The following is a 26,040-nucleotide window of genomic DNA, read 5'->3' on the forward strand; positions in this document are numbered from 1 at the left end:
AACAAGAAGAGGAGCGACTCTCACGGCTTCTTCAGGTTGTTTCATAGCCTGCTACTGGCGAGTGATCAAGGGCAGTCTAGGCCAGGAGTCAGGCTGGGAGTTAAGATCGGCTAGGATTCCACCCAGGCGGCGAACACAGGGTCCTCCACAACGGCACAGACGTCACCTACACGGTTTCGGATCCCTAGACTCAGCCTGCCTACACCGAATCCAACACCCAGGCACTAAGGACGGGCTGTTCCATCGCACTGCAGAGCTAGAGGGTGGCTGGAGGGGGCTACGGGTGCTTCCAGAAACGCACTGCAGAGCTTCCAGGGGTAGCTCTTCCACTTTCATTAAGACTTGGGGCACTCGTTCTGGCCTTAAGGTGGGCCGAGAGGCCGCGAAAGCTAGATAAACGTCCCCTCCCGGAGGGATGGTAGAGCCTGAACTGGGCGGGACCCGGAGGCCCCGGCGCGCCTGTGCCCGCCCCGCTCCAGGAGACTAGCGAGTGAGCGCGCGCCCCGCAGAACCCGCCCCCGGCGCCGTCCCGGGCTCCGCCCCGCGAGCTCTCCCTCCCCTCCGCCGCTGACGGGGAGACCCGGGCGGCTCTGCGGACCGAGCTTCTTCTCCTCCGCCTCTCTCCTCCCACCCCCACCCCCCTCCCGCCGGAGTGCCCAGGCGGCTCCCGGTGGCGACGCTGCCCTGGGTAGGAGGCACGGCCCCGCGGCAGCCGAGCCCTCGACGCGGCGCAGCCAGCTCTCCCGCCCGCGCGGCGCCGTGACAGGTGCGGGATCTCCACCCGAGACCCACCTGCAGGGGCTGTCGAGATGCCCACCATGCGGAGGACCGTGTCGGAGATCCGCTCTCGCGCGGAAGGTGAGTGAGTGACTGTGCTGCTGCAGCAGCCGCAGGAGGCTGTGTGCCCAGCGTGCTTGGGGGCAGGTGCGTGCAGCCTAGGGGTCCCGGAGCCGTGTGTGTGTGTGTGTGTGTGTGTGTGTGTGTGTGTGTGTGTGTGTCTGTGTGTCTGTGTGTGTGTGTGTGTGTGTGTGTGTGTGTGTGTGTTTGTGTACGGGAAGAGACATCTCGTCCCATCTCCCCCCACCCCCCACCCCGCGCAACCCTCCCCCAGTAGTCTGATTGTCGCCTAGTGGACTTTTCCGCCAATTTCTGCCTTCAGTGCACTGACAAACGCTTTCCAGGTTCCAAAACCTCAAAATTTGTGCTCTGGCGGGAGCCCCAGGTTTCCCTTACACCGCAACGCGACTGCTCTGTGCTTGCCTCCCAGAGCACTTGCCAGGCTCTCCTCCCTCGCCAATAGCGCGCAGTCTTTGCAACCTTCCTGTTCCCGATCAGCTCCCCCCACCCCATGAGTAGATTCCCCAACCCACTGTCTCCGGCCTCCACGGCCCACCCTGTGCTTCCCCGACGCCAAGGCTTCCCGAAGAGCCGGTTTGCCATTCCCAGGCGTCGCGGTTCTTTGATCCACAGTTCCCAGCCTCTGCTCTGGAGGAGCTTTAATTGGGTTTGGGTGCTCAGTGGATTCCCGGCTGCGTTCCACTCTCTGCAGCTCTGGCCCCCTGTGGCTCACCAGGCTCCACTTTGAGGTTTCGTTTTTGGTTTTCTTTTTGCCTGAAACCTGCTCTCCGGCCAGCTGAGCTGATCTGAGTAAGGTGCACGCCGCTTTCTTTGCTCCACCCAGGGCCAGCTGTTGAGTGGTTCCACTTGTGGGAAGTGAGCAACAGATGCCCTAGGTTATGGGCTAGGGCGCTTTGGCAAAGGCTGCAAGCTGTGCACCCCGGCTGAGACGCCCTCCGCCTCCTGTCTGACATGTGGCAGGCATTCAGAAAACATCCCTTGTTTTTTTCTAGAGCAAAGAAACAGTACACTTTTATTTTCTTTCTTTCTTTCTTTTGTCTGCTTGTTTGTGTTTCCACTCCCGTGTCTCTCTGCCCCTGTAAGAGACATGATAGCACAATTTTTTGGGAACCTGTTATGGTCACTGAGTCTCATCCCCGCCCCCATCCTTACCCTTGACTGCGAGGTAAGTGATAAAGTGGGGTGGGGGCAGTAAGAGCTGTTAACGCTCTCCAATGAAAAACAGGGATTCCAGCCTCTGATATGTAGGGACATGAAAATATGAAACCGCTGCGACAGATGGTGGCATGAAAGTATTTTACTTAAGAATTTAGTATTTAAACATATTCGGGTTTTTTTGTTGTTGTTGTTGGTGGTGTTTTTTTGTTTTTTGTTTTTTTTTTTTGTTTGTTTTGTTTTGCAATTTTGAGTGAAATGAATGAATGCACTAGTTACTGTTTGAGCAATGGAAGCAACAGAGTGAGGATAGTTGGTATTGAAAATATTACCAGACTAATTGGTGTTTCCTCATCATAGCAACTGATGGGTCATATGTTAAGGGGAAATGGAGGGAAGAGGAAGAAATGTAAAAAGGTCACACAACCCGAGTCACGTTGTGAGAACTGCATTACCACTGGAAGGCCGCAGAATTGCTTCTGATTGGCACCTGTAGTGTTCAGAGCACTTTCACAACAGCCGCCTTATGGGGACCTTGCAACAATGCTGGAGGATGTTGAAAGTGGAGCATGGTGGTGGAGGAAGCCGCTGGCCGGACTGTGCTGGCCAAGGTCACACAGCTGGTTCAGTGGTACCTTGCATCAGGGGCTCCGAGAACACACATGATGCTGCTCATTAAGTCGGTGTACCCATCGGTTCCAGGGACATCATCATCGCGCGGCTGGCTGAATGACCCTTCTTGATTTTATCTTACTATGTGCCAGTTGCTTATATCCCTGGGACTATGGGGCTGGAGGGGTGGCTTGTTGATTGGTCTCCTGCAGTTCCTCTCTTAGGGAATAATCTCCTTTGACAGTCTGTGCTTTGCTAGATTGGGCCTTATTCTAAACTGCAGTCCCCTTGGCGTCAGCTGATTGGAATAGGATGGGCTCCTGATTCAAGGGTAACCAACTCCTGAGTGAGTCACAAGCTTGTAACCTTGTGGTTTTATTTAAAAAGAAAGAAAGAAAGAAGGAAAGAAAAAAGGAAGGAAAGAAAGAAAGTAAGTAAAAGATTCCCTGTGCTATCATAGAGCTTCCGGGAAAACTAAGGTTAGAGGCAGAATGAAAATGGAAGCAAAAAGGAGACAGAGCTGCTGGGCTTGTGAGGAGAGAAAACGGGTGGGTGTGGTATATGCCCACAAATAAAAGGCAGCAGAGAATGGAAGCAAGGCCTAGCATGGAGGCCAGGCCTCTGTGCTCCTTCCGTAGTTTTCTATTCTGAAGTCCCATGTAGGGTTAAACCATTTCCCCCGGATCCAGATTGGTCAGATGAACAACTGCTGTCCTCTGGTAAGTTGTTCACCACCAAGCTGTAAGGAAGAGACAAAGGAAGTGAGCAGTAACTCGTCCTGGTGGGTAGGCTGTTAGCTGGAACATGGGACTCGCTGTGGGGGGCATAGGCCTTATGTTCACGTAGGACTTTAGTAGTAGGTGTGACTGCAGAACCCTCTTGTAGTGACAGCTTTGCATGTGGAGAAACATGTTTAATGTAGATTCTGACTTAGGGGGTCCAGGGCTGTGCTAGAACAGTTACACCTATGACACACTCAAAGGTCATGCTACCTGCTGCTAGCCTGCAGATAGCTGTCCCTAAAGGGCATTGCAATCTGTTGGAGAACCAGGAAGTGGGGAAGGTGATGATGATGATGATGATGATGATGATGATAGTAAGAGTAATAATAATAGCTTGACAGAAATGGTTAAAATGAGCAGTGTGGCTACAGGCAGAGGGAAACCTGGAAGGAGGCAGGTGTAAGTTTGGGCAGGTGCAACAGTGCTGGGTCAGAGCACTGTGAAAGCCAAGTGAGACATCTGGATACAGAGCTGGGTATTTGGACAAGACCTTAGAGTTTGCCTAATCCAGTTTCACATTTGAGCATGACACTGACGCATAGTCACCGATGTCCTCCACAGTCGCTGTGGAGCCAAATTCTTGTAACAGAGCGGCATCCCCAAAGAACCATGTTAGAATGGTCCAGAAGTATGTTGGCTATTTCTGAGGGTCAGGTGCTATGGCATAGAGCAGAGCAAACGGGGAAAGAGAACCGGAGAGAATTTGCAGTGGGTCACTCGGTCACTCAGCAGATGCCTGTGCTATGGGTACATCAGTGCGCATATCCTAGTAAGGAAGGAACAAAGCAAACAGCGACAGCTTGGGGCATTTGTTATTTGGTAAGAATTGTTGGAAAAACAGCCAAGGCCTGATGTGTAAGGCGGTGAATGGACTTAGTACAAAGAAGCTTGGATGGGCTACCTTCCTGGAAAAGGTGACAGGGAGCAGCTTGGGTGGGCTACCTTCCTGGAAAAGGTGACAGGGAGCAGCTTGGGTGGGCTACCTTCCTGGAAAAGGTGACAGGGAGAAGCTTGGGTGGGCTACCTTCCTGGAAAAGGTGACCAGGAGAAGCTTGGGTGGGCTACCTTCCTGGAAAAGGTGACAGGGAGCAGCTTGGGTGGGCTACCTTCCTGGAAAAGGTGACAGGGAGAAGCTTGGGTGGGCTACCTTCCTGGAAAAGGTGACAGGGAGCAGCTTGGGTGGGCTACCTTCCTGGAAAAGGTGACAGGGAGCAGCTTGGGTGGGCTACCTTCCTGGAAAAGGTGACAGGGAGCAGCTTGGGTGGGCTACCTTCCTGGAAAAGGTGACTGCAAGGAGGCATAGGAGGAGTCTGCTGTGGATCTGGAGAGAGAGTGTTACAGGGAGAGGGGTCAGTCAGGGCAGCAGCCTCAAGGCAGGGGAGTCTGAGCCATTACAGGGACACAGAGGCTGAACTCTACAGTGAGTGAAGGACAGGAGCCAGGCAGGCTGGCAGGCTGGTAGACAGACAGACAGACAGACAGATGGACACACACACACACACTTTTTTTTTGTTGTTGTTGTTTTTGAAGAGAGAGTCCTTAATCAATAATTTGTTTGTTTTAATGATCATGTTTATGAAATCTAGTGCATGAAAATGAAGATTCTGAGGCAGGATCCTCAAGAGTCTGTGGGTAGGCAGATGATGTGGGTAGGCAGATGTGGGTAGGCAGATGTGGGTAGGCAGATGTAGGTAGGCAGATGATGTGGGTAGGCAGATGTGGGTAGGCAGATGTGGGTAGGCAGATGATGTGGGTAGGCAGATGTGGGTAGGCAGATGATGTGGGTAGGCAGATGTGGGTAGGCAGATGTGGGTAGGCAGATGTGGATAGGCAGATGTGGGTGGGTAGATGGTGTGGGTAGGCAGATGAGGGTAGGCAGATGAGGGTAGGCAGATGAGGGTAGGCAGATGTGGGTAGGCAGATGTGGGTAGGCAGATGTGGGTAGGCAGATGTGGGTAGGCAGATGTGGGTAGGCAGATGAGGGTAGGCAGATGGTGGGGTAGGCAGATGTGTGTAGGCAGATGTGGGTAGGCAGATGTGGGTAGGCAGATGGTGGGGTAGGCAGATGTGGGTAGGCAGATGATGTGAGTAGGCAGATGTAGGTAGGCAGATGTGGGTAGGCAGATGTGGGTAGGCAGATGGTGGGGTAGGCAGATGGTGTGAGTAGGCAGATGTGGGTAGGCAGATGTGGGTAGGCAGATGGTGTGGGTAGGCAGATGGTGTGAGTAGGCAGATGTGGGTAGGCAGATGTGGGTAGGCAGATGGTGGGGTAGGCAGATGAGGGTAGGCAGATGTGGGTAGGAAGATGTGGGTAGGCAGATGGTGTGAGTAGGCAGATGTGGGTAGGCAGATGTGTGTAGGCAGATGTGGGTAGGAAGATGTGGGTAGGCAGATGGTGTGAGTAGGCAGATGTGGGTAGGCAGATGGTGGGGTAGGCAGATGTGTGTAGGCAGATGTGGGTAGGCAGATGTGTGTAGGCAGATGGGCTGGGGCTCCCATGCCCTATTGATGCTCTTGTGTGGGAGAAGTACATTCTGAGGAACTCTTACAAACTTGCAGCCGCCTAGTAGAGAGGACTCTAACACGCCAGTTAGAGAGGCTCAGTACAATAAGAGGATAATTTACATTTTATACTCACACACCCAAGGTGACCATGTTTGCTGGGTGTGATCACTCACACCTGAAAGCTAAACACTTGGGCAAGGTAGGAGGATTGCTATATATTCAAGGTCGGCCTGGGCTAGATAGTGAGGTCTAGATTAGCCTGGATTTACAGTCTTTACAAACAAACAAACAAACAAAAAAAAAAACAAGCAAAATTGACATGTTTAAAAGATTCTTAGAAATGGTGAAGTCAGGTACAGGGAAATAAGTCGAACTTTGGAAGCTTCAGTTGAGAGATAATCTTGAAACGCTCATGGTAGATATGTTTCCCAGAGAGCAAGAACAGATACGCCAGAAACCTAAACACTCCAGCTTCCTTTACTGCTGTTCCAGCTGAACCAACTGGGTGTCCGAACGCAGTGTTCATAACTGCAGACTGAAATACCAGTGGCTCACACAGAAAATACCATTTTTCCTCTATCAAAAGCTAGTGTAGAAGAAGCCAATCAAGGTCAGCCACTCCTGCCACATAAAGTCCTAGGAGAGATCGGCTCCCTAGGCCTTTCTACTTTACCACCCTGACACATGGCGTTCATAAAGTCAGCAGCATGGTTGCTGGCCGCCAGCTATCTTATACGAGTTTCATGAAAGAAGGGGGATGAAAAATCCTCCTGAAAGTGCCGCACAATGACAAAGGCCTCATTTGCATTGGCTCCCATCTGCAGGAGAAGCTGGGAAATGGAGTTCTCCAGCAGAGCACATCACTCAGTGTTGCGTTACTAACAAGAAAGCGAGACTGGCTACTAGGCAAACAACAAGCTCAGCCAGAGCCAGGTACCCAGACTGCCAAGGGCTCCCGCCTGAAGAAAGCAGAGACAGTTTTAGAGTCCATACTTCACAAAAATAATCAGCACCATGTTGTCCAAAACTGAGGGAATACACTTTAAAAACAACAAAAGCAGACCTCCACAATGGCTTCTATTATTTGCTGCTGCGCGTTAGAAATATTAGACTAGTCATGGCTGTGTAAAACATGTGAAGGGTTTAAACCTCCAAGCGTTCATCTTCCTCCCAGCAAATGGCAGCTTTAACATGTTTGTGATGATATACAATACCGTGCTGAATTTGCTTAAAACATAACAAGAGGAACAGGATAAGGTCTTGTAAAGGGCAAATTTTACGGGGGCCATTTCAGTTGTCTAGACCAAACATGATTAAATTGCCTGGTTTCTTGGGCCACCATGTGTTGTGTATCCACTGTGTGCCAGCTAGTTGAGAGCTGGGACAAAGAGAATGAGGGAAGAAGCCCACGGATATGGGCTCCTGGTTTATAACCAGGAGTAAGCGCAGTGATCCAGTCTCTCCACGTCATCTTCCTGAGTGTCACTGAGTGACACTCGAACTGCAATAGACTGAATTAAGTTGTCTAACGTATAGCACAGAGTTCGCCCGCATTCTGTCATTTCACAGGCAGCGAAACTTGATGCCAGTGCTTGGTTAGCAGCCCAGGGAAGTCTGCGCAGGCTGAGAAGGCTTGTGAGGGCTGTAAGGAGCGTGCTGTGTGCATCTCTGGCTGAGGCTTCTGTTAGGATGAATGTCATTGTAGGGATGCCCTTGGCTTACATTCTCCACTCCCTAACAAATGGACCTTTCTGTGCTCTTATCCATTGGCTAGTAAGCTCCCCAAGAGCAAGGATTTCTGTCTGTTTTGTTCAATGATATATCACCCTAGATGGCAGGGCACTGATGGACCAAAACTCAGCCTGTTTGCTGGGCTTACTTACAGGACCGTAAGTGACACCAAACAGGCACATCTCAGAGAAGTCTCCCCAGCGTCATGGGTGTTGACTTTCTCATAGCTGCATAGGAATGTCCTTTTCAGTTTACCTTCTGCCATGTGTGTACTGCACAGCATCTGGAGGCCATGTGCCACTGGATCAGAATTTGCCCAAGGAACTAATTTGATGATTCTTTGGCTAGCATGTGCTGTGAATCCGCTGTGTGCCAGCAAGTTGGGAGCGGGAATGAAAAGGATGCTTAATAAGAGGAACTTAAAGATGAGTCCCTAAAGCAATGCCTGGCACATATTTGGGGTCAGTATTTGTTGAATGCAAGGACTGGTATTAAAGTTTATTAGAGTTTGTCATTCTGGTTAGCCTGCAGTGTACCAAGGAGTTCAGGCCATTTGAGTTTTTTGTTTTGTTTTGGTGTGTGTGTGTGTGTGTGTGTGTGTGTGTGTGTGTGTGTGTATGTATGTGTGTGTGTATTTGCTTGGTTTGGTTTACTTGTAAAAACAGTTCTTGACTAGGCATCATTATGCATCGTAGTGGCCTGTTTGAATTATTTTTAATAAATTTGGATACATTTTTTTTCAGATTTGGTGGAAGGGTTATTTTACTTTAGACTTCCCTTGGGAATAATCGAAAGCACCTGTGTCCCTGGCTCTCCCCACCAGTCCACAGTGGGTTTGCTTATATATTCTGATAAGCACAGGAGGTTACCTCCGTAAACCCACTCGCCCATTTAATTACCGGTTACGTTTCGGATAAGTTTAGTATTTGATTCGTTTCTGAATTGCTTTATTTGTGTTCCTGTACAAAGTTTATTTTATATTTTAATATTTATTTTTTTATTAGTGTATAATGGTTATACAAAGCAAAGATCTCCATTGTGGCATTTTCATGTTTGCAAAGACCACACTTTGGTCACATGCATGACCTCTTACTGCCTTCTCTTCTGCTCCTCCATCCCTCCTCCATCTCTCTTCCATCCCTCCTCCATCTCTCTTCCATTCCTCCTCCATCCCACCTCTGTCCCTCCTCCATCCCTCCTCCATCTCTCTTCCGTCCCTCCTCCATCCCTCTTCCGTCCCTCCTCCATCCCGCCTCCGTCCCTCCTCCATCCTTCCTCCATCTCTCTTCCGTCCCTCCTCCATCCCGCCTCCGTCCCTCCTCCATCCCTCCCCCATCTCTCTTCCGTCCCTCCTCCATCCCGCCTCTGTCCCTCCTCCATCCCTCCTCCATCTCTCTTCTGTCCCTCCTCCATCTCTCTTCCGTCTCTCCTCCATCCCTCCTCCATCTCTCTTCCGTCTCTCCTCCATCCCGCCTCCGTCCCTCCTCCATCTCTCTTCCATCCCTCCTCCATCCCGCCTCTGTCCCTCCTCCGTCTCTCCTTCCCCTAACCTCCTTCTTATTTTTACATCTTTTCCCTCCCAGATTCCATTTTAGAGAAAACATGATACTTGGATTTTAGGCACTTCCTGTAGGTTAAAGATTTGAACTCTTTCCTGGCTGTTTTCGCCTTGTAGTGCTTTGGCATGTACAGGCTAGTCTTGTATGTGCTGTGTGTGGTCAGGTACATGCGGAGGTCAGAGGGCAACTTCACACAGTGCTTGATGTTTTAAGATGGGTTCTCTCACTGGCTCTGGCTGGTGAGCCCCAGGGATCCGCCTATGTCCGCCTCTTCGGCTGTGGGATTACACGTGTGCACCACCAAACCTGGCCTTTTTCCTGAGGGTTCTAAGGTCAAACTCAGGTCCCTGTCCTTGCAAGTCAAGCATTTGACAGACTGAGCCAGCTCTCTGCCCCACAAGTTACCGCTTAAGAAGTATTATCTTCTGGATTTTTCCCTTAAAATTTTTCTTCTCTGGTAATACCTTTTCACTTCAAGATGACAAGTTTTTACTGAGATTTCTCTTCCAATGTTTCTAGGTTTTATTTTATATGATGGCATTTCTAAGTCCTGCGGGATTCGCTTTCGTGTGAGATTTCAGGTCATGATCTGAGTTTTCCTCAAGTTTCTCCCTGTTCAGTACAATAGCAGCTACTTAGTACCCTGATTTTCCCGTTGTGGTTTGGAGAACTTCTTTACTCACGTGAGTTTTTCTGGAGCCGATCTCTTTCTTCTTCCCTTAGTCCCCTCCGTCCACACAATCTAGAGTCATCTGGGACGAAGGAACCTCAATTGAGAAAACACCTTGAGCAGAACTGCCAGTCAGCAAGTCCATGACATTTTCTTGATTAATGATTGGTGTGGTGGGCAGGACCATCCTCCTGCGAGTGGTGCCATCCCTGGCAGTGATGCCTCCAGCTCCCTGCCTGAGCTCCTGCCCTGGCTTCTCCCGAAGGTGTAGACTCACCTATAAGCCATATCAACACTGTCCTCTCCAAGTTGCTCCTGGTCATGGTGGTTATCATACGCTGAACAGTACACTAATCAGACCCTCACCACTCTATTCTAGCCCACTTTAATACCTAATATCAAATTCCTTTATAGCAACTTAATAAAAGCCCATTCCTCTGTTGTACCATTGCTGATCTCGCTTGTGACCGTTTTTAAACTATTTTCATGTTTATTTGCACACCAAAATTTTGACTGTATTATTAGTCAACCAAAAAATATGCTGAGGTGTGTTTATTGGTATTACATTAAAGGTATAATTTTAAAATGTGGAAATTAGCTTAGGTATTGTTCTAAGCTGTGTATGTCCAGTTTTTCTACATTCGTTGGATTTTTTTTCTTTCATGTGCTGGTAATATTTTATTATCTAATAAATCATACAGGAGTATATTTGTATTGTATTATATTTAAACATTGTGAATGAGATTTTTTTTTTTGAAAGCTCTGTGTTCTTCTTTGTAACTGTTAGGGCCTCTACAAGTCAATATCTTTAAAACCAACTGTCAGTTAAACCATCTGTGTAAAAGTATCTTTTATTTGCCTGAAGTAATTGTCATCTGGGAGGCTTAGCACCTCCATCTGCTAACCTAGACCTAGTCCTGGAAGCTTCTAGCCTCATGTACAATCTAATCCAGGTCTAGAATGTTCTCAGGCTCTGAGGCTCACTGCTGAATAAGCTCACCCTTTCTAGTTCTTTCTGAACTCTGGCTGGCTGATTCAACCCAGCTGTTCTGTCTCAAACTCCTCTCCAAGCTGACTAATTTAGTCTGGCTTCTCTCAGCTTCTGACTTTTTGCTCTGCTTGGTCTCAAACTAACTCTGGAAATCTGTTCTAGTCTTCTGGCTCCTTCTCATGCTCCGGCTCAACTGTCTTTACCTGCGTCTAAGCTTGTTCTCTTTATAACCTGTCTCTGTGAAACTGTCCTTGTAAAACCTCCCCCCAAGCTGCTCCCCCTTTTAAGTCACCTCTCTATTCTCGTGAGAGCTGGGCACATCTTATTCTGTCAGATCTCTGCTGAGTCACTTTGCCTCTCAATTAGAGATCACTTTCAAACATGGCTGCTTCCTTCTACCAACTGATTTTACCTTCATTGTTTGGGTTAAACATGTGTAATAAAGGCGTGTCTGTGTTCCAGCCAGAGGGATTTAAAGGTGTGTGTGCTAAGGGTATGTCTGTATTTCAGCCTGAGTAACCAAGTTTATGGATTAAAATCCAGTATACACATCTATTTATTCTAATTCAAGTGTGAGCCAAGTACTTTGTGTTAAGTGGAAACTATTTTAACATTCATAAACCTAAAAGAAATTTAGACAAAATAGATACATTAACTCTAATGCTATATTTACTTTGACTTAAACACTGAGTGATAACATATAAGATATAATATATTTAGTAATGCATAATATCTACATAAATGACATATAACTATTATTTTTGTTTCAACCTAATATATCCAGAAGACTATTACTCCATCATGGTATGTTTTATATAAATATTTATGTAAAAATTGTCATGAGATAGTTTCATTGATTATTTGTCCTGTTTTACAGATAAGGTGGGTAAATTGTATTTATAATGCATCTCAATTTGCCCTGAGCTTGCTTAAGATTCCCCCTAGCTACAGCTGGCCACCCTATGGACAACAAAACTACAGTTAATACCTCTAGCATGTGCTAACATGTTAGCATTGTCTCAAATGTCCCAACACATGCAGCTTTATACTGAAAACCATGGCTCAGACTTATTAAAGAACTACACATGTCGAGCAGAGATCAAGCCTTCAAACTCCCTTTCTTGCAACTTATTCTAATGAATTATAACAGGAGGCAACCACATGTCCTTCCAACGCCTCAACACTGCTGTTTCAGATATTTCCCTCGTGGCAGTTTAGGCATTGATGTGAGTATACTGTGGCATCCTATCTTTTAAAACCTGTCACTTTATTTTGGGTCTTTAAAAAATAGATTTAATTAACAAAAGCCATCTTCCTTACCCTCTTATTGCTTTTTATTTAGTTGATAACACACATGTGAAATAGATGTAACTCTTAACCACATGCTTTTACGGGAAGCACTTTCACCGTCATCCTTGTTGGTCTGAAGGACTGTAGATCTGGGTTCCATGGTTTCTTTATGCCTCTGATTGACTTGGCAAAGAGAAGTTGTCGGTGTTAAGCTAAAACCTTTATTCATTATTTTGTGCACACTGTCTATAGAGATGGCCGATCTTGAGTCTCCTGGGGCCATGCGTGATGGTATCAGGTTAGTCAGGTGACAGAGAGTTCAGGCAGACACTGCTAAGAAAGGCAAAGCCAGCCTCTGTTCTGGAGCAGGGAACGACTTCAGCAGGTCAGACCCGCTTGGGTGGAGCATAGAACTGGCTTTAGTGAAGCAAGCAAACTGAGGTGTGCGGGGCTCAATCCAAGGGTTGCTTTGTACTGGAAGAGTTGAGCTTAGGCCGAGTCCAAATTCTGGTTCCCAAAGTAAAGAGAACTTGGTGCAAAAGTGTCATGTCCCCCCACCTCTGCAGCCATCTTTTCTCCTCTTGGTTCCTCCTAACTCCCATTGGGATTTAGCCTAACTACAGTCTAGATAATCTACAGAGCTCTGGCTTAACACCCTAAAAACAGGATACAATAAACGCTTCCCCCCCCCCCATCCTCGCCAACATTTATTGTCAGGCTCCTTTATGACAGCCATTCTGACTCAGAAGAGCGAACTAGCACAGCCATTATGAAAGTCAGAATGGAGTTTTCCTCAGGAAAGAACACCAGTGTGACTCATCTGTCCCACTCCTGCACGGACACCCAAAGGGCTCCATATGCCACCACAGAGAACTTTCGCATTCACGTTTCTGCTGGTATATTCACCATGTCAAGGAAACGGAATCAGCCTGAAGGTCCATCAACAGATGAATGGAAAATAATAATGTGACACGTGTACACAATCAATTATTACTCAGCTATGAAGAAAAATGAAATCATGAAACTTGTGAGGAAATGGATGCATCTAGAAAGTATAATATTTAGAGAGGTACCCAAACCCCAGAAACTCAATCTACACTCGCTCTCTCATATGTGGATCTTGGCTATACTGTATACGTAGACAGGCATATGTGTGCAAGTGTGAATAAAGTTTTAGAAAGGAGACACGAGAGGGTAATAATTGGTGACTAGAAAGGATGGGAGTGCTGTGCAGGAGGACACATGGGACTAGAAAGAGGAAAGGAAACCAGGGCAGGGAGACTGCGAGCCCAGCAGAGGAAAGAGGAAGAAGGAGCAGAACAAACTGAGAATTTTGTGATCGTATGGAGTGTGTCGTATGCTATTTTAATTTGTTCCAGGGGAAGGGTGTGTAACCTGAAGTTTTCCTAATTTTTCTTTTGTTTAAAATTATCAAATCATTCTATTATAGTGTTATTTAATATGTAAATTGCATTGGTATACATAAAATAAAGATTTGTTATTTAAAAGTAAAAGTATTTACACACAAACACACATACACACACACACGCCACACACACACCATACATACATACACACACCACACGCACATGTACATACACATGCACACACACACCACACGCACATGTACATACACATACACACACATGCCATACACACACCACACATGCACACATAACACACACTCACACACACACACCACACACACACACCACACACCACCCAATGAACGCAAACACCTTGCCATCATTCCCGCAGCCCTCAGTGTCTGTAACAGTGACTGATGGAGCCCAGAACAGGTGTCCTTTCTTCACCCAAGATACTGGTCCCTAACACAGCATGGACTCCAGCATGTGTGAGCAATTGCAATGCTGACCCAGGCAAACCTATCAAGGCTTCTGAAGAGCGCTGCATTTTCTCCACGGCTGCTCCTAGACATCCAAGCACACGGACCTCAAGTGGCAGAGCGTGGGTTCTGAGGGCATCCATGGCCGTGACCACATCTCCCGCATCTCTTCCCTGCTCCCGTGGTGTCATCCCGGAGCTTTTCAACTCTCCAGTACATCTTACTCTTTCTCTTTACTTCAGGCCACGTCCTATTTCTGATCAAACAAATGAAGCATCTCCCTGTATAAGTTTTACCCAGATTCGGTGTGTTGTTCTTACTATGGATATTTTGGGTTCAGTCTGCCATCTATGACAGAACTGTAATAAATGTTCTCTAGTAAACTCTGCCCATTTTACTGGTTTTGTTTATTACCACTGCTGCAGGCGGACGTTAGAGAAATGGCATGGGAAAACTGCCTTCCATCGTTAGTGCAAAGTTTGCTCAGTATGAGCAGGGTCGTGGCGGCTTGTCTGTGAACTGTGGATTATTTTTCCTTATAGCCACATTGTGTGCCTAAGTGGTGCTCAGTGCTGGCTTCACTATCAAGTCAGGAGCTTCTAAACCACGCTGAGGCCCAGACTTACTGTGGATCAGATGTTGTGTGTCGTCTCTTAGGTAACAGTGACGTGCTGCAGTGTCAAATAATACACCGGCAGAGATCTCTGAGTTTACATGACGGCAGAAAAGGTGAGGAACGGAGTGTGGAAGGCCACAGAGGTTACCAGCGAAGAACCCAAGAGCACGTGGGTGTGACGGGTACATTTTTTATCTTATCACGCCATTGCTGAATGGATCTAGTTTTACTCCTTTTAATTCCCCTTCACAACAGTGGGCAAGTCCACGGTGATGAGATTCAGCTGTTGGAAGCCGCTCTTTCAAATTCTGAATTGATTATTTGATTCAATACGACCAAATGCAGAGTACGCACAGGTTTATTTTTAGCTGTGTTCTGTCCGCTCTGCGAGCTTGTGGACTGTTAACCTTCTGTTAGCTGTTAAGCAGTGTGAATCTACAATGTGAGAACATCCCCATACCTCAAATCTCAGTTCACCTGCCTCCTAGACCCGCTGAGATAATTTGACCAGTGTGGGTCGTCTGTGGCAGCATGGGCGAGTGATGGGTCTGGCTTCCGGGTGTGGGCAGTGGCCACTGCTGGTGGCGAAGGGTCTCATTTCAAAGCTCTGAGGATTAGAAAACGTATCAGGCTGTCTGTGGTGGGATGCGTTGTGTCCAAACTTTGTGGAACTCGTTTTTTAAGGTTTTTTTTTTCTTCTTGTCATCATGTTCACCCTTATTTGCTGGTGCATTTTTATTATTTATTTTTTTTTTAAAGATTTATTTATTTATCACATATATAGTACTCTGCCTGCATGTACACCTGCAGGCCAGAAGAGGGCAGTAGATCACATTATAGATGGTTGTAAGCCACCATGTGGTTGCTGGGAATTGAACTCAGGACCTCTAGAAGAGCAGTCAGTGGCCTTAACATCTGAGCCATCTCTCCAGCCCACTGGTGCATTTTTAAATGCTCCTTTATTACATAATAATGTGGCTTCTAACTTACAGTGGAATTTTCTTTAACTTTAAAAAAGGTGTGTGTGTGTGTGTGTGTGTGTGTGTGTGTGTGTGTGTGTGTGTGTGTATGTACAAGTGTGTGCGTGCGTGCGTGTGTGCGTGCGTGTGTGTGTGTGCGTGCGTGTGTGTGTGTGGTGGAGGTCAGGGGACAGCCTTGTGTATATGGCTCACTCACTGAATCTTTACCTAGAGTCTGCAGATCAGATCCAGGTTACCAGGATTACAGGGATGTTCTTTTGTCTGCTGGGACTTCTGGCTCTGGCTGGCCCTGCTTTTTGTTTGTTGTTTTTTCCTTCGTTTCCTTTTCTCTTTCTCTTTCCTTTACTACTGCAACATTTTAATTAATTCTTTGTGAGTTTCATGCTATGGTCTTGATACTTTGATTGCACTTATCTGCCACTCCTCTCCCTAACTACTTTAGATGTCCGCCCTGTCCACAGCCCGCCCCCTCTCTCAGAAGAGAGACTGTGTGGAGGCAGGTGTCCTGGTCCTCTGGCCCTTGCTATCTGTCCACCTCAACCTTCCACGGTGTTCACTGAGTCTTAAGTTGTTTTGTAAACCTGTTAACTGGGAACAGGCGCTCCAAGGCCAGCTGACCTCTGCGTGCTGACCAGTTGTGGCCTTCTGTGATGAGCTCCGTCTGCTGTAAAAAGAAGCCTTTTTGATGAGGGGTGAGACCCACACTGACCAGTAGGGATAAGAGTAAGGATAGAACGCAGCGAGAGAGAACACTGCTTTACGGAAGTGTCCTCTAGGTCACATGGCCGCCGGAGCCATGGGGAATTGGCTACATTTAGAGTGCTGGGCATGAATCCCCTCTTACTGAGTGGTCCTTATATCCAGTTAGGTAGCCCTCGGGTGCCACCGAGATGTAAGTGCGGTTGTCACACCTTCAGGAGTATCTTGCCATGCCGGTCACTGCCTTGGTTCCCAGGTATCAAGCTCAATAGGGCTAGTGATTGATTTTCTACCTTGCAGCATGTGTGGCTCTTCCGATACCGTGAGAGCTGATCCTGGGAGAGCAGGCTTCCGGGTCAGAGCCACAAGGATTCCTCTAAGGACTGTGCCCACAGTGTCTTCCGTAACAAAATCTCAACTCTTTTTTAAGCCAATAGAAAATGGAAACTTATGAGTTATTAGCTCAGTTTAGCACCAGATAGTCACTTATTCCTGTCTTCTTCTTTTTCAATCAGAAAAGAATCATTGCACAGTTTGACTTTTTGTTAACTACAAAGCGAATGTGATTAGCGAAGAAAAAGAATTAAGGCCCTCTTAATTTCCCCAGACGCCAGGTTGGATTTTCCCTGGTCCTATTAAGTCCCTATCCCCAAGGAGCTTATTATGGGTGTGTGAAACACTCTCCTGTATATTTGTGTGTTGGTTAATCCCAAAGACCAAAGCTTTTAGTCTGAAACTCACGAGTTTTCTTTATGTCAGGTGTCTTTCCACATGTTCAGCTGGAATTGGCTTTTTAAAAAGATCCACAGGAGGCAGAGGCAGGTGGATCGCTGCGAGTTCGAGGCCAGCCTGGGCTACAAAGAGAGTCTAGGACAGCTAAGGATAATACAGAGAGACCCTGTCTCAAACAAACAAACAAACAAACAAAAACAAAAACAAAAGATCCACTGGGGCAAATGAAAGGCATCTTGTCTGTTCGTGCTTCATGTGTTTTTCGGCCTGTTCACTGGTAACTGTTGTTTATGGAAACCAAAGAGAAGAAGAATGCGTTTGCTTTGGGATGTGCCCCTGAGAAGGCTGTCCGTCACTGAGTGCCCACCCCTGTCTCTTTGTCATCTCGTAAAGATTTTTAATTAGTTTTTTTTCACACACTATATTTTTATCATGTTCTTTTCCCGATTCCTCCCAGATCACATCCTACCAACTTCGTGCTCTTTCTCTCAGGAAGGGGGTAGGGGAAAGGAGGGGTGATGGAAAAAGAAAAAAAAAAGATAAGGTAATCACTGGGTGTATCAGCTGCACACTGGAGGCCAGGCTCCATGCTCGGGAGTGGTTGGCCAACACAAAACAGGGTGTTCGGTTTACGTTCTCACATTAGTGTCACATGAAGAATGCCTTTGCGAGAAAGTGAAACGAGACACTTAGAATCCCCTCCATGCCTACACGGATGCTGGTCCTGGCCCTGTCAAAAGCAGTGTGGCCTTGGGAAAGTCACTAATTTTCTTGGGAATAACTTTGGCAGAAAGTTAACAACTGCCAGCAACATTTCTGCCTGTTGAAAAGGGAGGAGAGAGAGAGCGAGCCTGGTTGCACATTGGAATCTTGGGGAGCTCCTGACACGCCCACGGGGCCCCAACCTAAAGAGTCTTATTTCACATGGGGAAGAAGAGTTGAGACAGGAGATGGAGGTGGCTCGGACTGCAGGGTGTCAGCAGACATGGCGATAAAGGGGCGTACAGAGGATAAAACTTGAAAGACAGCCCAGCAGACTTGTTGATAGCAAAGGTGTGGAATGTTAAGAAGAGCATCTAAGTTTGGGACCGGTGGCCAAATGGTGGCACCATTGCTGAGCTAAACCTACTTGCACCCCAGAAAGTGTGAAGAGCCCCAAACATGCATGCCGTTAGAAGGCCCGTTCTGCCACTGGTTAGTTTTTATTCTTGGTGTCAGACAATTTCTTGAGGCTTTTGTTCCATTCTTCCTCCCAGCTTCCTTGCTCTAGGTCGCCGGCAATCTCACGAGCGTGTAGCTGTTGTTGCTTTAATGTCACTGAGCTCTGCGCTCTGGGTCTTTGAAGTTTTGCAGCCCACCAGCCGTCATTCACACATCCTCGCTGGATCTCTTCAGTGGAGGTGCCAGCTCTGCCCTGCTTGGATCTGTGCACATAACCTTTAGATCTTTGAGTTGTCTCACCTAACTAGTCCCAGGCAGTTAAATCCTGCTCACGTGCTTACACAGACCAGGGCCACACCCCGGCTCCCGGTTCCGGTCGGGCAGAATGCTCTTTCATGACTTTCCTACTTTTCTAGCCTTGTTCCGTGCATCTGGGTTTTACATGCGAGGCAGCTACACTACTTACGTGGGCAGAGTGCTCCAGCTTTCTCCTTGGTGGTGGTGGTGGAGAGGGAGCTGTTGTTGTAGCACACACAGGGCGTTTGTTGTTGTGTGTGTTGTACTGATGTCCCGCCCTGTTGATGTTCCTTTACTAGGTGGGTTTTTTGCTTTTGGTTTGGTTTGGTTTGGTTCGTTGTAGAATCAAGGTAGAGTGTTGATTCCTTATCGCAAAGTCACGGTGGAGATAAGAAGCCAGTCAAAAGCCTGAGAATCATCCTGAGAGTAATGTGACGTGTGGATGTTGTTATGTGCGTAATTCTGTGGCTCGCATGCAAACGGTGAAGTCAGCTAGAGCCAATTATTCATCTGCCGGCTTTTGTGTTATAAAATGCTTACATGCCTCTAGAGAAGAAACAGTCACTGAGCCTCGTGGTTGCTTATTAGTGTTTTCCAAGGACTGTCTAGGAGCCAGCTCGCTCACTCAGCGCTGGAGTTGTTTCTGGAGCCGCTGGGGTTATCTACACTTCAGACACCCATCGTGACCCAGTGGCTCGCTTCTCTGTGTTCCGAATGTTGAGAACTCGCTCACTGGGCTAGTGCTGTATGGCTGGTTCTCCCGTGACCTCATAAACTGTGCCTTTCTAATATTTTTAATTAAAATACAATTACATCAGACAAAAAAAAAGAGTGAAAAACGAAGAAAAGCAAAATGTATAATTACATCATCTCCCTCCTCCCTCCAACCCCTCCCGTACTCCCCTATGTTTCTCTCAAATTTATAGCCTCCTTTTCTTTAGTTGTTAGTGTTTCATATCTATGTATATCAGAACATATGTATGTAATTGTATAACTATGTAAATGTAACCAGTTGAATACATCTAGTGCTGCTTGAATGTATACGTTTTAGAGCTGACTGCTTGGTACAGGAAAACCATGTTAGGAGGTTCATCCCCGGAGAAGAACCAATTTGTATTCTCGTAGCAGTAGTTAACTGCCTGGAGCTCTTCACTTAGAGGTGAGGCCCTGTTAGACTCCCCCCCATCTACGTCCATTGGAGTTTTTGTTGTTTGGGTCATGTTTAAGCAGCTATATTGTTGAGAGTTCATAGGTGCAGCTCCTGTGTCATGTCTGAGCCGTAGGGCAGGCTCACAGTCAGTTGCCCTCTGCGTTTTGACTGCTTGTAGCTTTCTGAAATGGTATCTGCCACAAAAAGAAGATTCTTTGATGAGAGAGGGGTAAGAGCTACGCTTAACCAGGGGTGTAATATTTTTTTAATTGCTAAGGCGAGTTATTTCTGGGGTTGGGATAGAACTTAAAAACTATTTCTGTGCAGCACAGGTCTGACACAGGATGTTGGCAGTCATTTGGGGGCTCACTTCCTGCTTGAACCTTTTCCTCTCTGGGGAGGCACCACACCTCATGAGACAGGTCACCCCGTTCTCAGGCAGCTTTTTTTTTTTTTTTTTTAGCTAAGAAAGCAACACAACAGTCATGTGTGCTCTTCACAGCTTGCTCTGCCGAGTGTCTCTCCTGCTGTGTTTGCCCAGTTGACTTTCTTAGGACTTGGCATAGGACTTCAGCGTATTTCATCTTTCATGACCTTATCTTCTGATTGCTTCACGCCCCACTTGTCCTCATCCATTTGAACTCAGGGGTTTAGCTTATGTACTCTGCTCAGGGGAGCCTCTGGTGACAGCTAACGCCTGTGTGGGCGGGGCTATGAGCTCTTTCCGGTTTTTCCTCGGCTTTAATGTCTGTTTTTCTCCATTTGCTTGGCATGTGTATTGGTCTAATTTTCATTACTGTAATGCAGATGGTTCTCACCCTGTGGGTCAAATGACCCTTTCACAGAGGTCACCTAAGACCATCAGAAAACACAGATATTTACATTATGAGTCATAATAGTATCAAAATTATAGTTATGAAGTGGCAACAAAAATAATTTTATGGTTGGGGGTGATCACCACAACATAAGGAAATGCATTAAAGGGTTTTGGCATTAGGAAGGTTGAGAAGCACTGCTCTAATGAAGTACCAGGAGCTGGGTACCAGCTTTATAAAAAAAAAGATGGTCTGTTTTGGCTCCCAGTTCTTGAGGTCCATTTACCTCTGGTGTGGCCTTCTTGATTACAGATGGGGAGATGGTTTAGACACATGGCAATGGATGGGGAAAGAGAGACAGACAGATAGACAGACAGACAGACAGAGAAGATAGATAGATAGAGAGAGAGAGAGAGAGAGAGAGAGAGAGAGGGAGGGAGGCCTGGTATCCCTCCTTCGGTTGTGAAATTAAGTCACGGGCTCTCACCCTGACCTCATCTACTCCTAATGAATCCCAGGGCCTCCACCTCAAAATTGCTTCTGTTCTTTTAATGTGTCGCAATGGGAATTATATTTCAACACATGAACCACCGTGGGACACACTTAAGCCACATTCAAGCCACTCTCAAGCATGCACATGGCATGCTGCAGCCACTTGTTTATGATCCTGAGTTGGCTGACCTTACTGCTGACTTGCAAGTCCGCATTCCCAGAAGAGACCTGACTCTCCTGCCTACCCCGTGTGGATCCTGATACTTAGGGTTAGGTACTAGAGCAGGGACAGACAGGGAGTGGGGACCAAGTACAGCCCTTGCGTGGACTTTTCAGAAGATTTTGTCAGCTTGTGGCACTGCCTCACCACACAGCTGTGGATTGTAGCCGGATGCTAGTTTGCCTGTCCCATCTGACACCCGCAGGATCTCATATGTCACAGACACGCCCTAGACCATTTGAGCTGCACCATATCCATAGCCACTGGATGCTATTTGTTATTTTAATAAAGAAGTGAAGGGCTGGGTGCTGTGACACTCACCTTTAATCGCAGCATTCAGCAGGCAGGGGCAGCCAGACTTCTGTGAGTTCGAGGGCAGCCAGGTCTACTTAGCAAGCTGCAGGCAACCAAGGCTGCACAGTGAGACCCTGTCTCAAAAGAGGCCAGAAGGAAGGAAGTTCAGTTATGGGAGTTTATGGCTTTCTGCTCACTAAATGATCCTCTCAATTATTTCTTTGCATTAGGTGTTTGACTGGCACTGGCCTCTAAATGATGGGACGATAGCAGTATTGTTCAGGCTTGGGTGATACAAAGAACACCTTTTAAATGACACATCTTTTAATATGTGCTGTGTTTCTGTATATATTGAAATAGCTCCTTCAAAGTAATTAAATCCTACTCAGCCCTACCTGAACTCCCAGTGTGAATAGAGGATGTTCTTTTTAACTTCCAAATTAATTATGTTCAAACCATTTCTATAAGTCCTTTACAGCCCATGAGCTTAGATCTGGGAGCTTAGAAAGCACATATGTGGATTTTATAAGCAGTGCATTGTAATGTATGACATTTGGCTCTTTAGAATGGGGCCAGTGGGTTTTTGATTGACTTGTTGGTTTGCTTTTTTGGGGGGGGGGTTTGGTTTTGATTTTTGTTGTTGTTGTGGGGTTTTTTTTGTTTTGTTTTGTTTTTCATTTCTGAATCCTCTGTTGTGCTCCATGGCTCTATACTATGACACTTCACTTAACCATCATGGAGGCTCTCATAACTCAAGTGTGAGTGTGCGCATATGTGCATGTATGTGTGCATGAGTGTGTGTGTGTATGTGGGTGTGCATGTGTGTGTGCTGTGTGTGTATGCATATGTGTGCGTGTGTACGCGCATGTGTGCATGTGTACATGTGTGTGTGTGTGTGTGTGTGAGAGAGAGAGAGAGAGAGAGAGAGCTATAAGATATAAATTACTATAGGTTCTACCTTAAATAATAAACCAAAGCCTGTGCTTCCCCTTTGTTTTAGTCCTGACTGTGTCTGCTGCCCTGTCTGGCTTTTGCTGCTGCGGCTTCATAGACAATGAGGTGAAGCAGTTGTCAAGTTCTGCTTTTGTGATCTCTGTTAACTTCCCACAACTATTTTGGGCAACAAGCTCGTCTCTTCACTTTCTTGCATCCCAGATAAGAGGGGAAAACATTCTGGCAGCCCCTTCACATCTTTAAAAACACATTTGCTCTATTCGTGGGTGCCTGTGCACGCATTCCGACCGGGAACATATAGGCCACGCCCTGCCATTAGCCCTGTAACTCATTCTAGGGTTTTCTGCCCAGTGTCAGTGGAGTCTGAATGCTCCTTCGTTTTCTTCTCTCTTCAGAGAGCCTCACTGTTAGTCAGCATGTGGTCTTAGCCAATCACAAATCTCCTTTTTGGGGGTCTTGGTGATAACGTTGAATGTGGCCTGAAGTGGGGGAGACATGTCTGAGCTGATTGTCAGAGCCCCGGTCCTTCATGTCTTTTAGAGTGTCCTGGCTGCATTACCCCTTTTCTGTGTCACAGTGCACTCCCCGCACAGCCCACCCAGCCTCTTGTTTCCAAGACCTTAGAGTGGGGCCTGGGGCTTGGGCAGGCTGCCAGAGCTTTCCGCTGACTGCGCCCTCCAGGAGATGTCTGGTGGATGTCCCGGGGTGGAACCTGCTTGGTGCTAGTCAGTCTGCTTGGTAGCGTGTTGTGTCCTTCTCTCTTCTCTCAGACCAAGGGGCCCGTGGGGTGTTTCCGAGGAGATGTCAATAAATCCCCCCTCCATCTTTCATTGTGTTTTCTACTTTTCCAGTTGAGCATGAAGTTAGCTTTAGTAAATGCTTTATTGCCACTTCCTAGTAACCCAACCTGCCCAAAGTGATTCTTTTTCAAGGATGATACCCAAATATGACTGCCACAGATTGAGGACTTAACTCTGTGTGAGGCTCAACACAAGGCACGCCATACATCTTCATGGAATTCTGCTTATAGATGTTTTTCTTTCTTTCTTTCTTTCTTTCTTTCTTTCTTTCTTTCTTTCTGTTGTTGTTTTCTGAACATCACAAGTTTCTTTCTCAGTATTTTCCACTCAGGACTTGTAGTACTACTTTAGAGCTTGCCGCAGCTCAGCGTGACTTCAGGAAGCGTTTGGCCACTGTGTTCTTCCTGCTGTAGAAAAGTGGTACTAATGTGTTCACAGACTTTTCTATTTTTAAACTTGTTCTTACAGAGGCCATTAAAGAAAACTACTATTTACTGTGCATGGTGAATGCAAGTCCCGATAGGAACGTGTATTAGTGGCTCTCAGGATAGGGCCAAGATTACAAACGCCTAGGCATTTCTGGATGCCTGATATCAAAAGCAGGAAATTCAGTAAAAACTCAGTGTGCATACAAGACTTCTTATAGAGTATTTTATGGTATCTTCCTATATTAGAAAATATACCCAATTTACACTTACGTTAGTGTAGCATTGCTGCCTAAGTTAGGCACGTCTATGAAGCTGTTATTCTCACTTGTAATATACATAATGTGTGTGTGCGTGCATGTGTGCGCATTTCTTAGTAAGTATGTCATAGATATACCAGTCTTTTATATACGAGGCATATTCCTCATATGTGAATTTCTCTGTGTGATGCATCAAAGAATGATAAAGGATGTGTTCTGATATGGAAGTGAAATGTCTCCGGGCTACGAAGGCCAGGGAGGCTCTTAATGGGAAAAACTGTGTGAGAATTAGAATTCAAGGGAGAGATGAGCCCAGTTGTTGAATGGATGGATGGGTGAGTGACTGAGCGCGTGAATGAGCGAATCATCCACTAACGTCAGTGCTTTAGAGATACGGCGGACTTCATTGGTTTCCTAGTCATGTATTGAGTCAGGTGCTCACTGGCTCTCTGACCATAAGAGAAGTAATGCTCCTTTTTTTGGTATCATTTTTAGAAGAATTCTTTTAAAAATTAAGCCTTATTTGTACTATAAAATGTCTATTTTAAGTTTTATATCATGGGGGTTAGATGTCTCTTTGTTACAACTTTTTCTTTGCGAAGGTTTAAAGGGTTGTGGTCACAGCTGCTTGAACAAGAAGGCAGTGAGGGGAGGCAGGGCACAGGAAAGCTCCTTAGCTGTTGTGCACGTCCTTTCGGGTGGCATCCTCCAGGGTTCCAGAGTGTGCTGGATAAAGAAATTAGAGCAAGCAGATGATCTGACCCAGCGAGTAGAGCCTGTTATGGGTGGTTCCTGAGGCTTAATCATCTCTTGACAAGAGCAGATGCGCTGTGAGTCCAGGCAGAAATGCCTCTCATGACAGCAAGCCAAGGAATGGGATTCCGCATCCAGAGGAAGCTTGGCCAGGCACAGGAATGGGCAGAGTGAGCACTTTTGTTCCATGGGCAGAAGCAGGTGGAGTTGTTCCCTGATGCTGAAGAAAAGCTTTACAGACAGACAGGTCACATACACACAGTTCGTGTAGTAAACCATCACTTCTGGGTACCACAGAGTCAGCTGTATGTACTGCACCCAACATTCCTTAGGTCTAAATGGTACTAAGTTAAATGGGGCGCAGGAAGGTGACTGAAGTGGTGCCCCCATACCTCTGTGGGTAGCTTTTCTAAAGGAAAGTGGGAGGCTTTTCCACAAGGAGCGGGCACTGGACTGGAGGCAGCAGCCGATGTCCGCAGGGCAGAGCCTAAGCTGTGCTCAAGTCAGTGACGATGGATCGAGGCAGTTGAAGTGTTCTCTCCCCAGCTCCACAGTCATGGTCTGAGATGTACCCACTCAAGAGTCTCTGTTTAGTCTCTGCACTTGCGCTTCATTTTTCAGGACATTGCCTCAAAGTATAGTGTGAAGACCCAAGCTGCCAAGTGCCCAGCTCGCGGTTCCAGAATTAATGGCTGCCTTCTGTCCTCCGTCTCCGACTAGCTACTGTGCTCCCGACTGAACAGCTGAAATGTCCCTTCCACTCGGATAATGAAGAATGCAGGGACTCAAGTCTCCTTTACAGCTGCAGTAACTGCCTTTGTGTTTATAAGAGTGAAAACATCTAAACAGTCCTCCACAGATTGCTATGAAACAAAAGCCAGAGCAGGAGAGAAAAGAAAAGGATACGTGTGTGTGCGCACGCGTGCACGAGCGTGTGGCCTTTGACAGTGGGCAGTGTTCCTATTTCCTCATAAGTAGCACCCACTTTAATTGTCCCTGTACGGTTGACAGCTAAAGTCACCAGCTGGTTTTCCAGCTCATATTCTATTATGAGCTTCTGGCTGTTGCAAGCATGATTGTTTATTTACCGACTCCACTCCAGGTCAGAAATCTTGAACAAGCAATATGGTGTTCAGGACCAATGCTGAAAGCACTGAGTAAAAGGTCACTGGACTCTGCTCAGTATGTTTAGGAGATAATACAGTAGGCACCTTGAGTCCATTGCGGCTTCCTTCTAATTCACAATCTGCATTATCGTAGTGGCTCTAACTATGTTACGAGGCAACAGGAAACTTGTGTATCTTGTACCCTCCTCCCACCTCCCGCTCTCCCCTGCACTTCGGTTGTGTGACCCCTACATGCAGATGGCAGTTTGGAGGAAGACTTACTTATT

General features: G+C 46.8%; 1 protein-coding gene across 3 annotated transcripts in view; it reads left to right on the forward strand.

The window, feature by feature from the left end:
• Positions 1-546: 546 nt before the first annotated feature.
• ATP8A1 (ATPase phospholipid transporting 8A1) overlaps positions 547-26,040 on the forward strand; it is a 225,650-nt gene continuing 200,156 nt past the window's right edge. For 2 of the 3 annotated variants that reach the window (XM_084797285.1, XM_084797286.1), the window contains exons 1-2: positions 547-858; positions 14,657-14,797. In XM_084797285.1, the coding sequence (XP_084653411.1) occupies positions 810-858; positions 14,657-14,797 (190 nt within the window). In that variant the 5' untranslated portion in view covers positions 547-809. The remainder of the gene's footprint in view (positions 859-14,656; positions 14,798-26,040) is intronic. The other variant, XM_084797287.1, reaches the window with a different exon arrangement.

This window comes from Acomys minous, assembly GCF_964271855.1.
Source record: "Acomys minous genome assembly, chromosome: 10".
NCBI lineage: Eukaryota > Metazoa > Chordata > Mammalia > Rodentia > Muridae > Acomys > Acomys minous.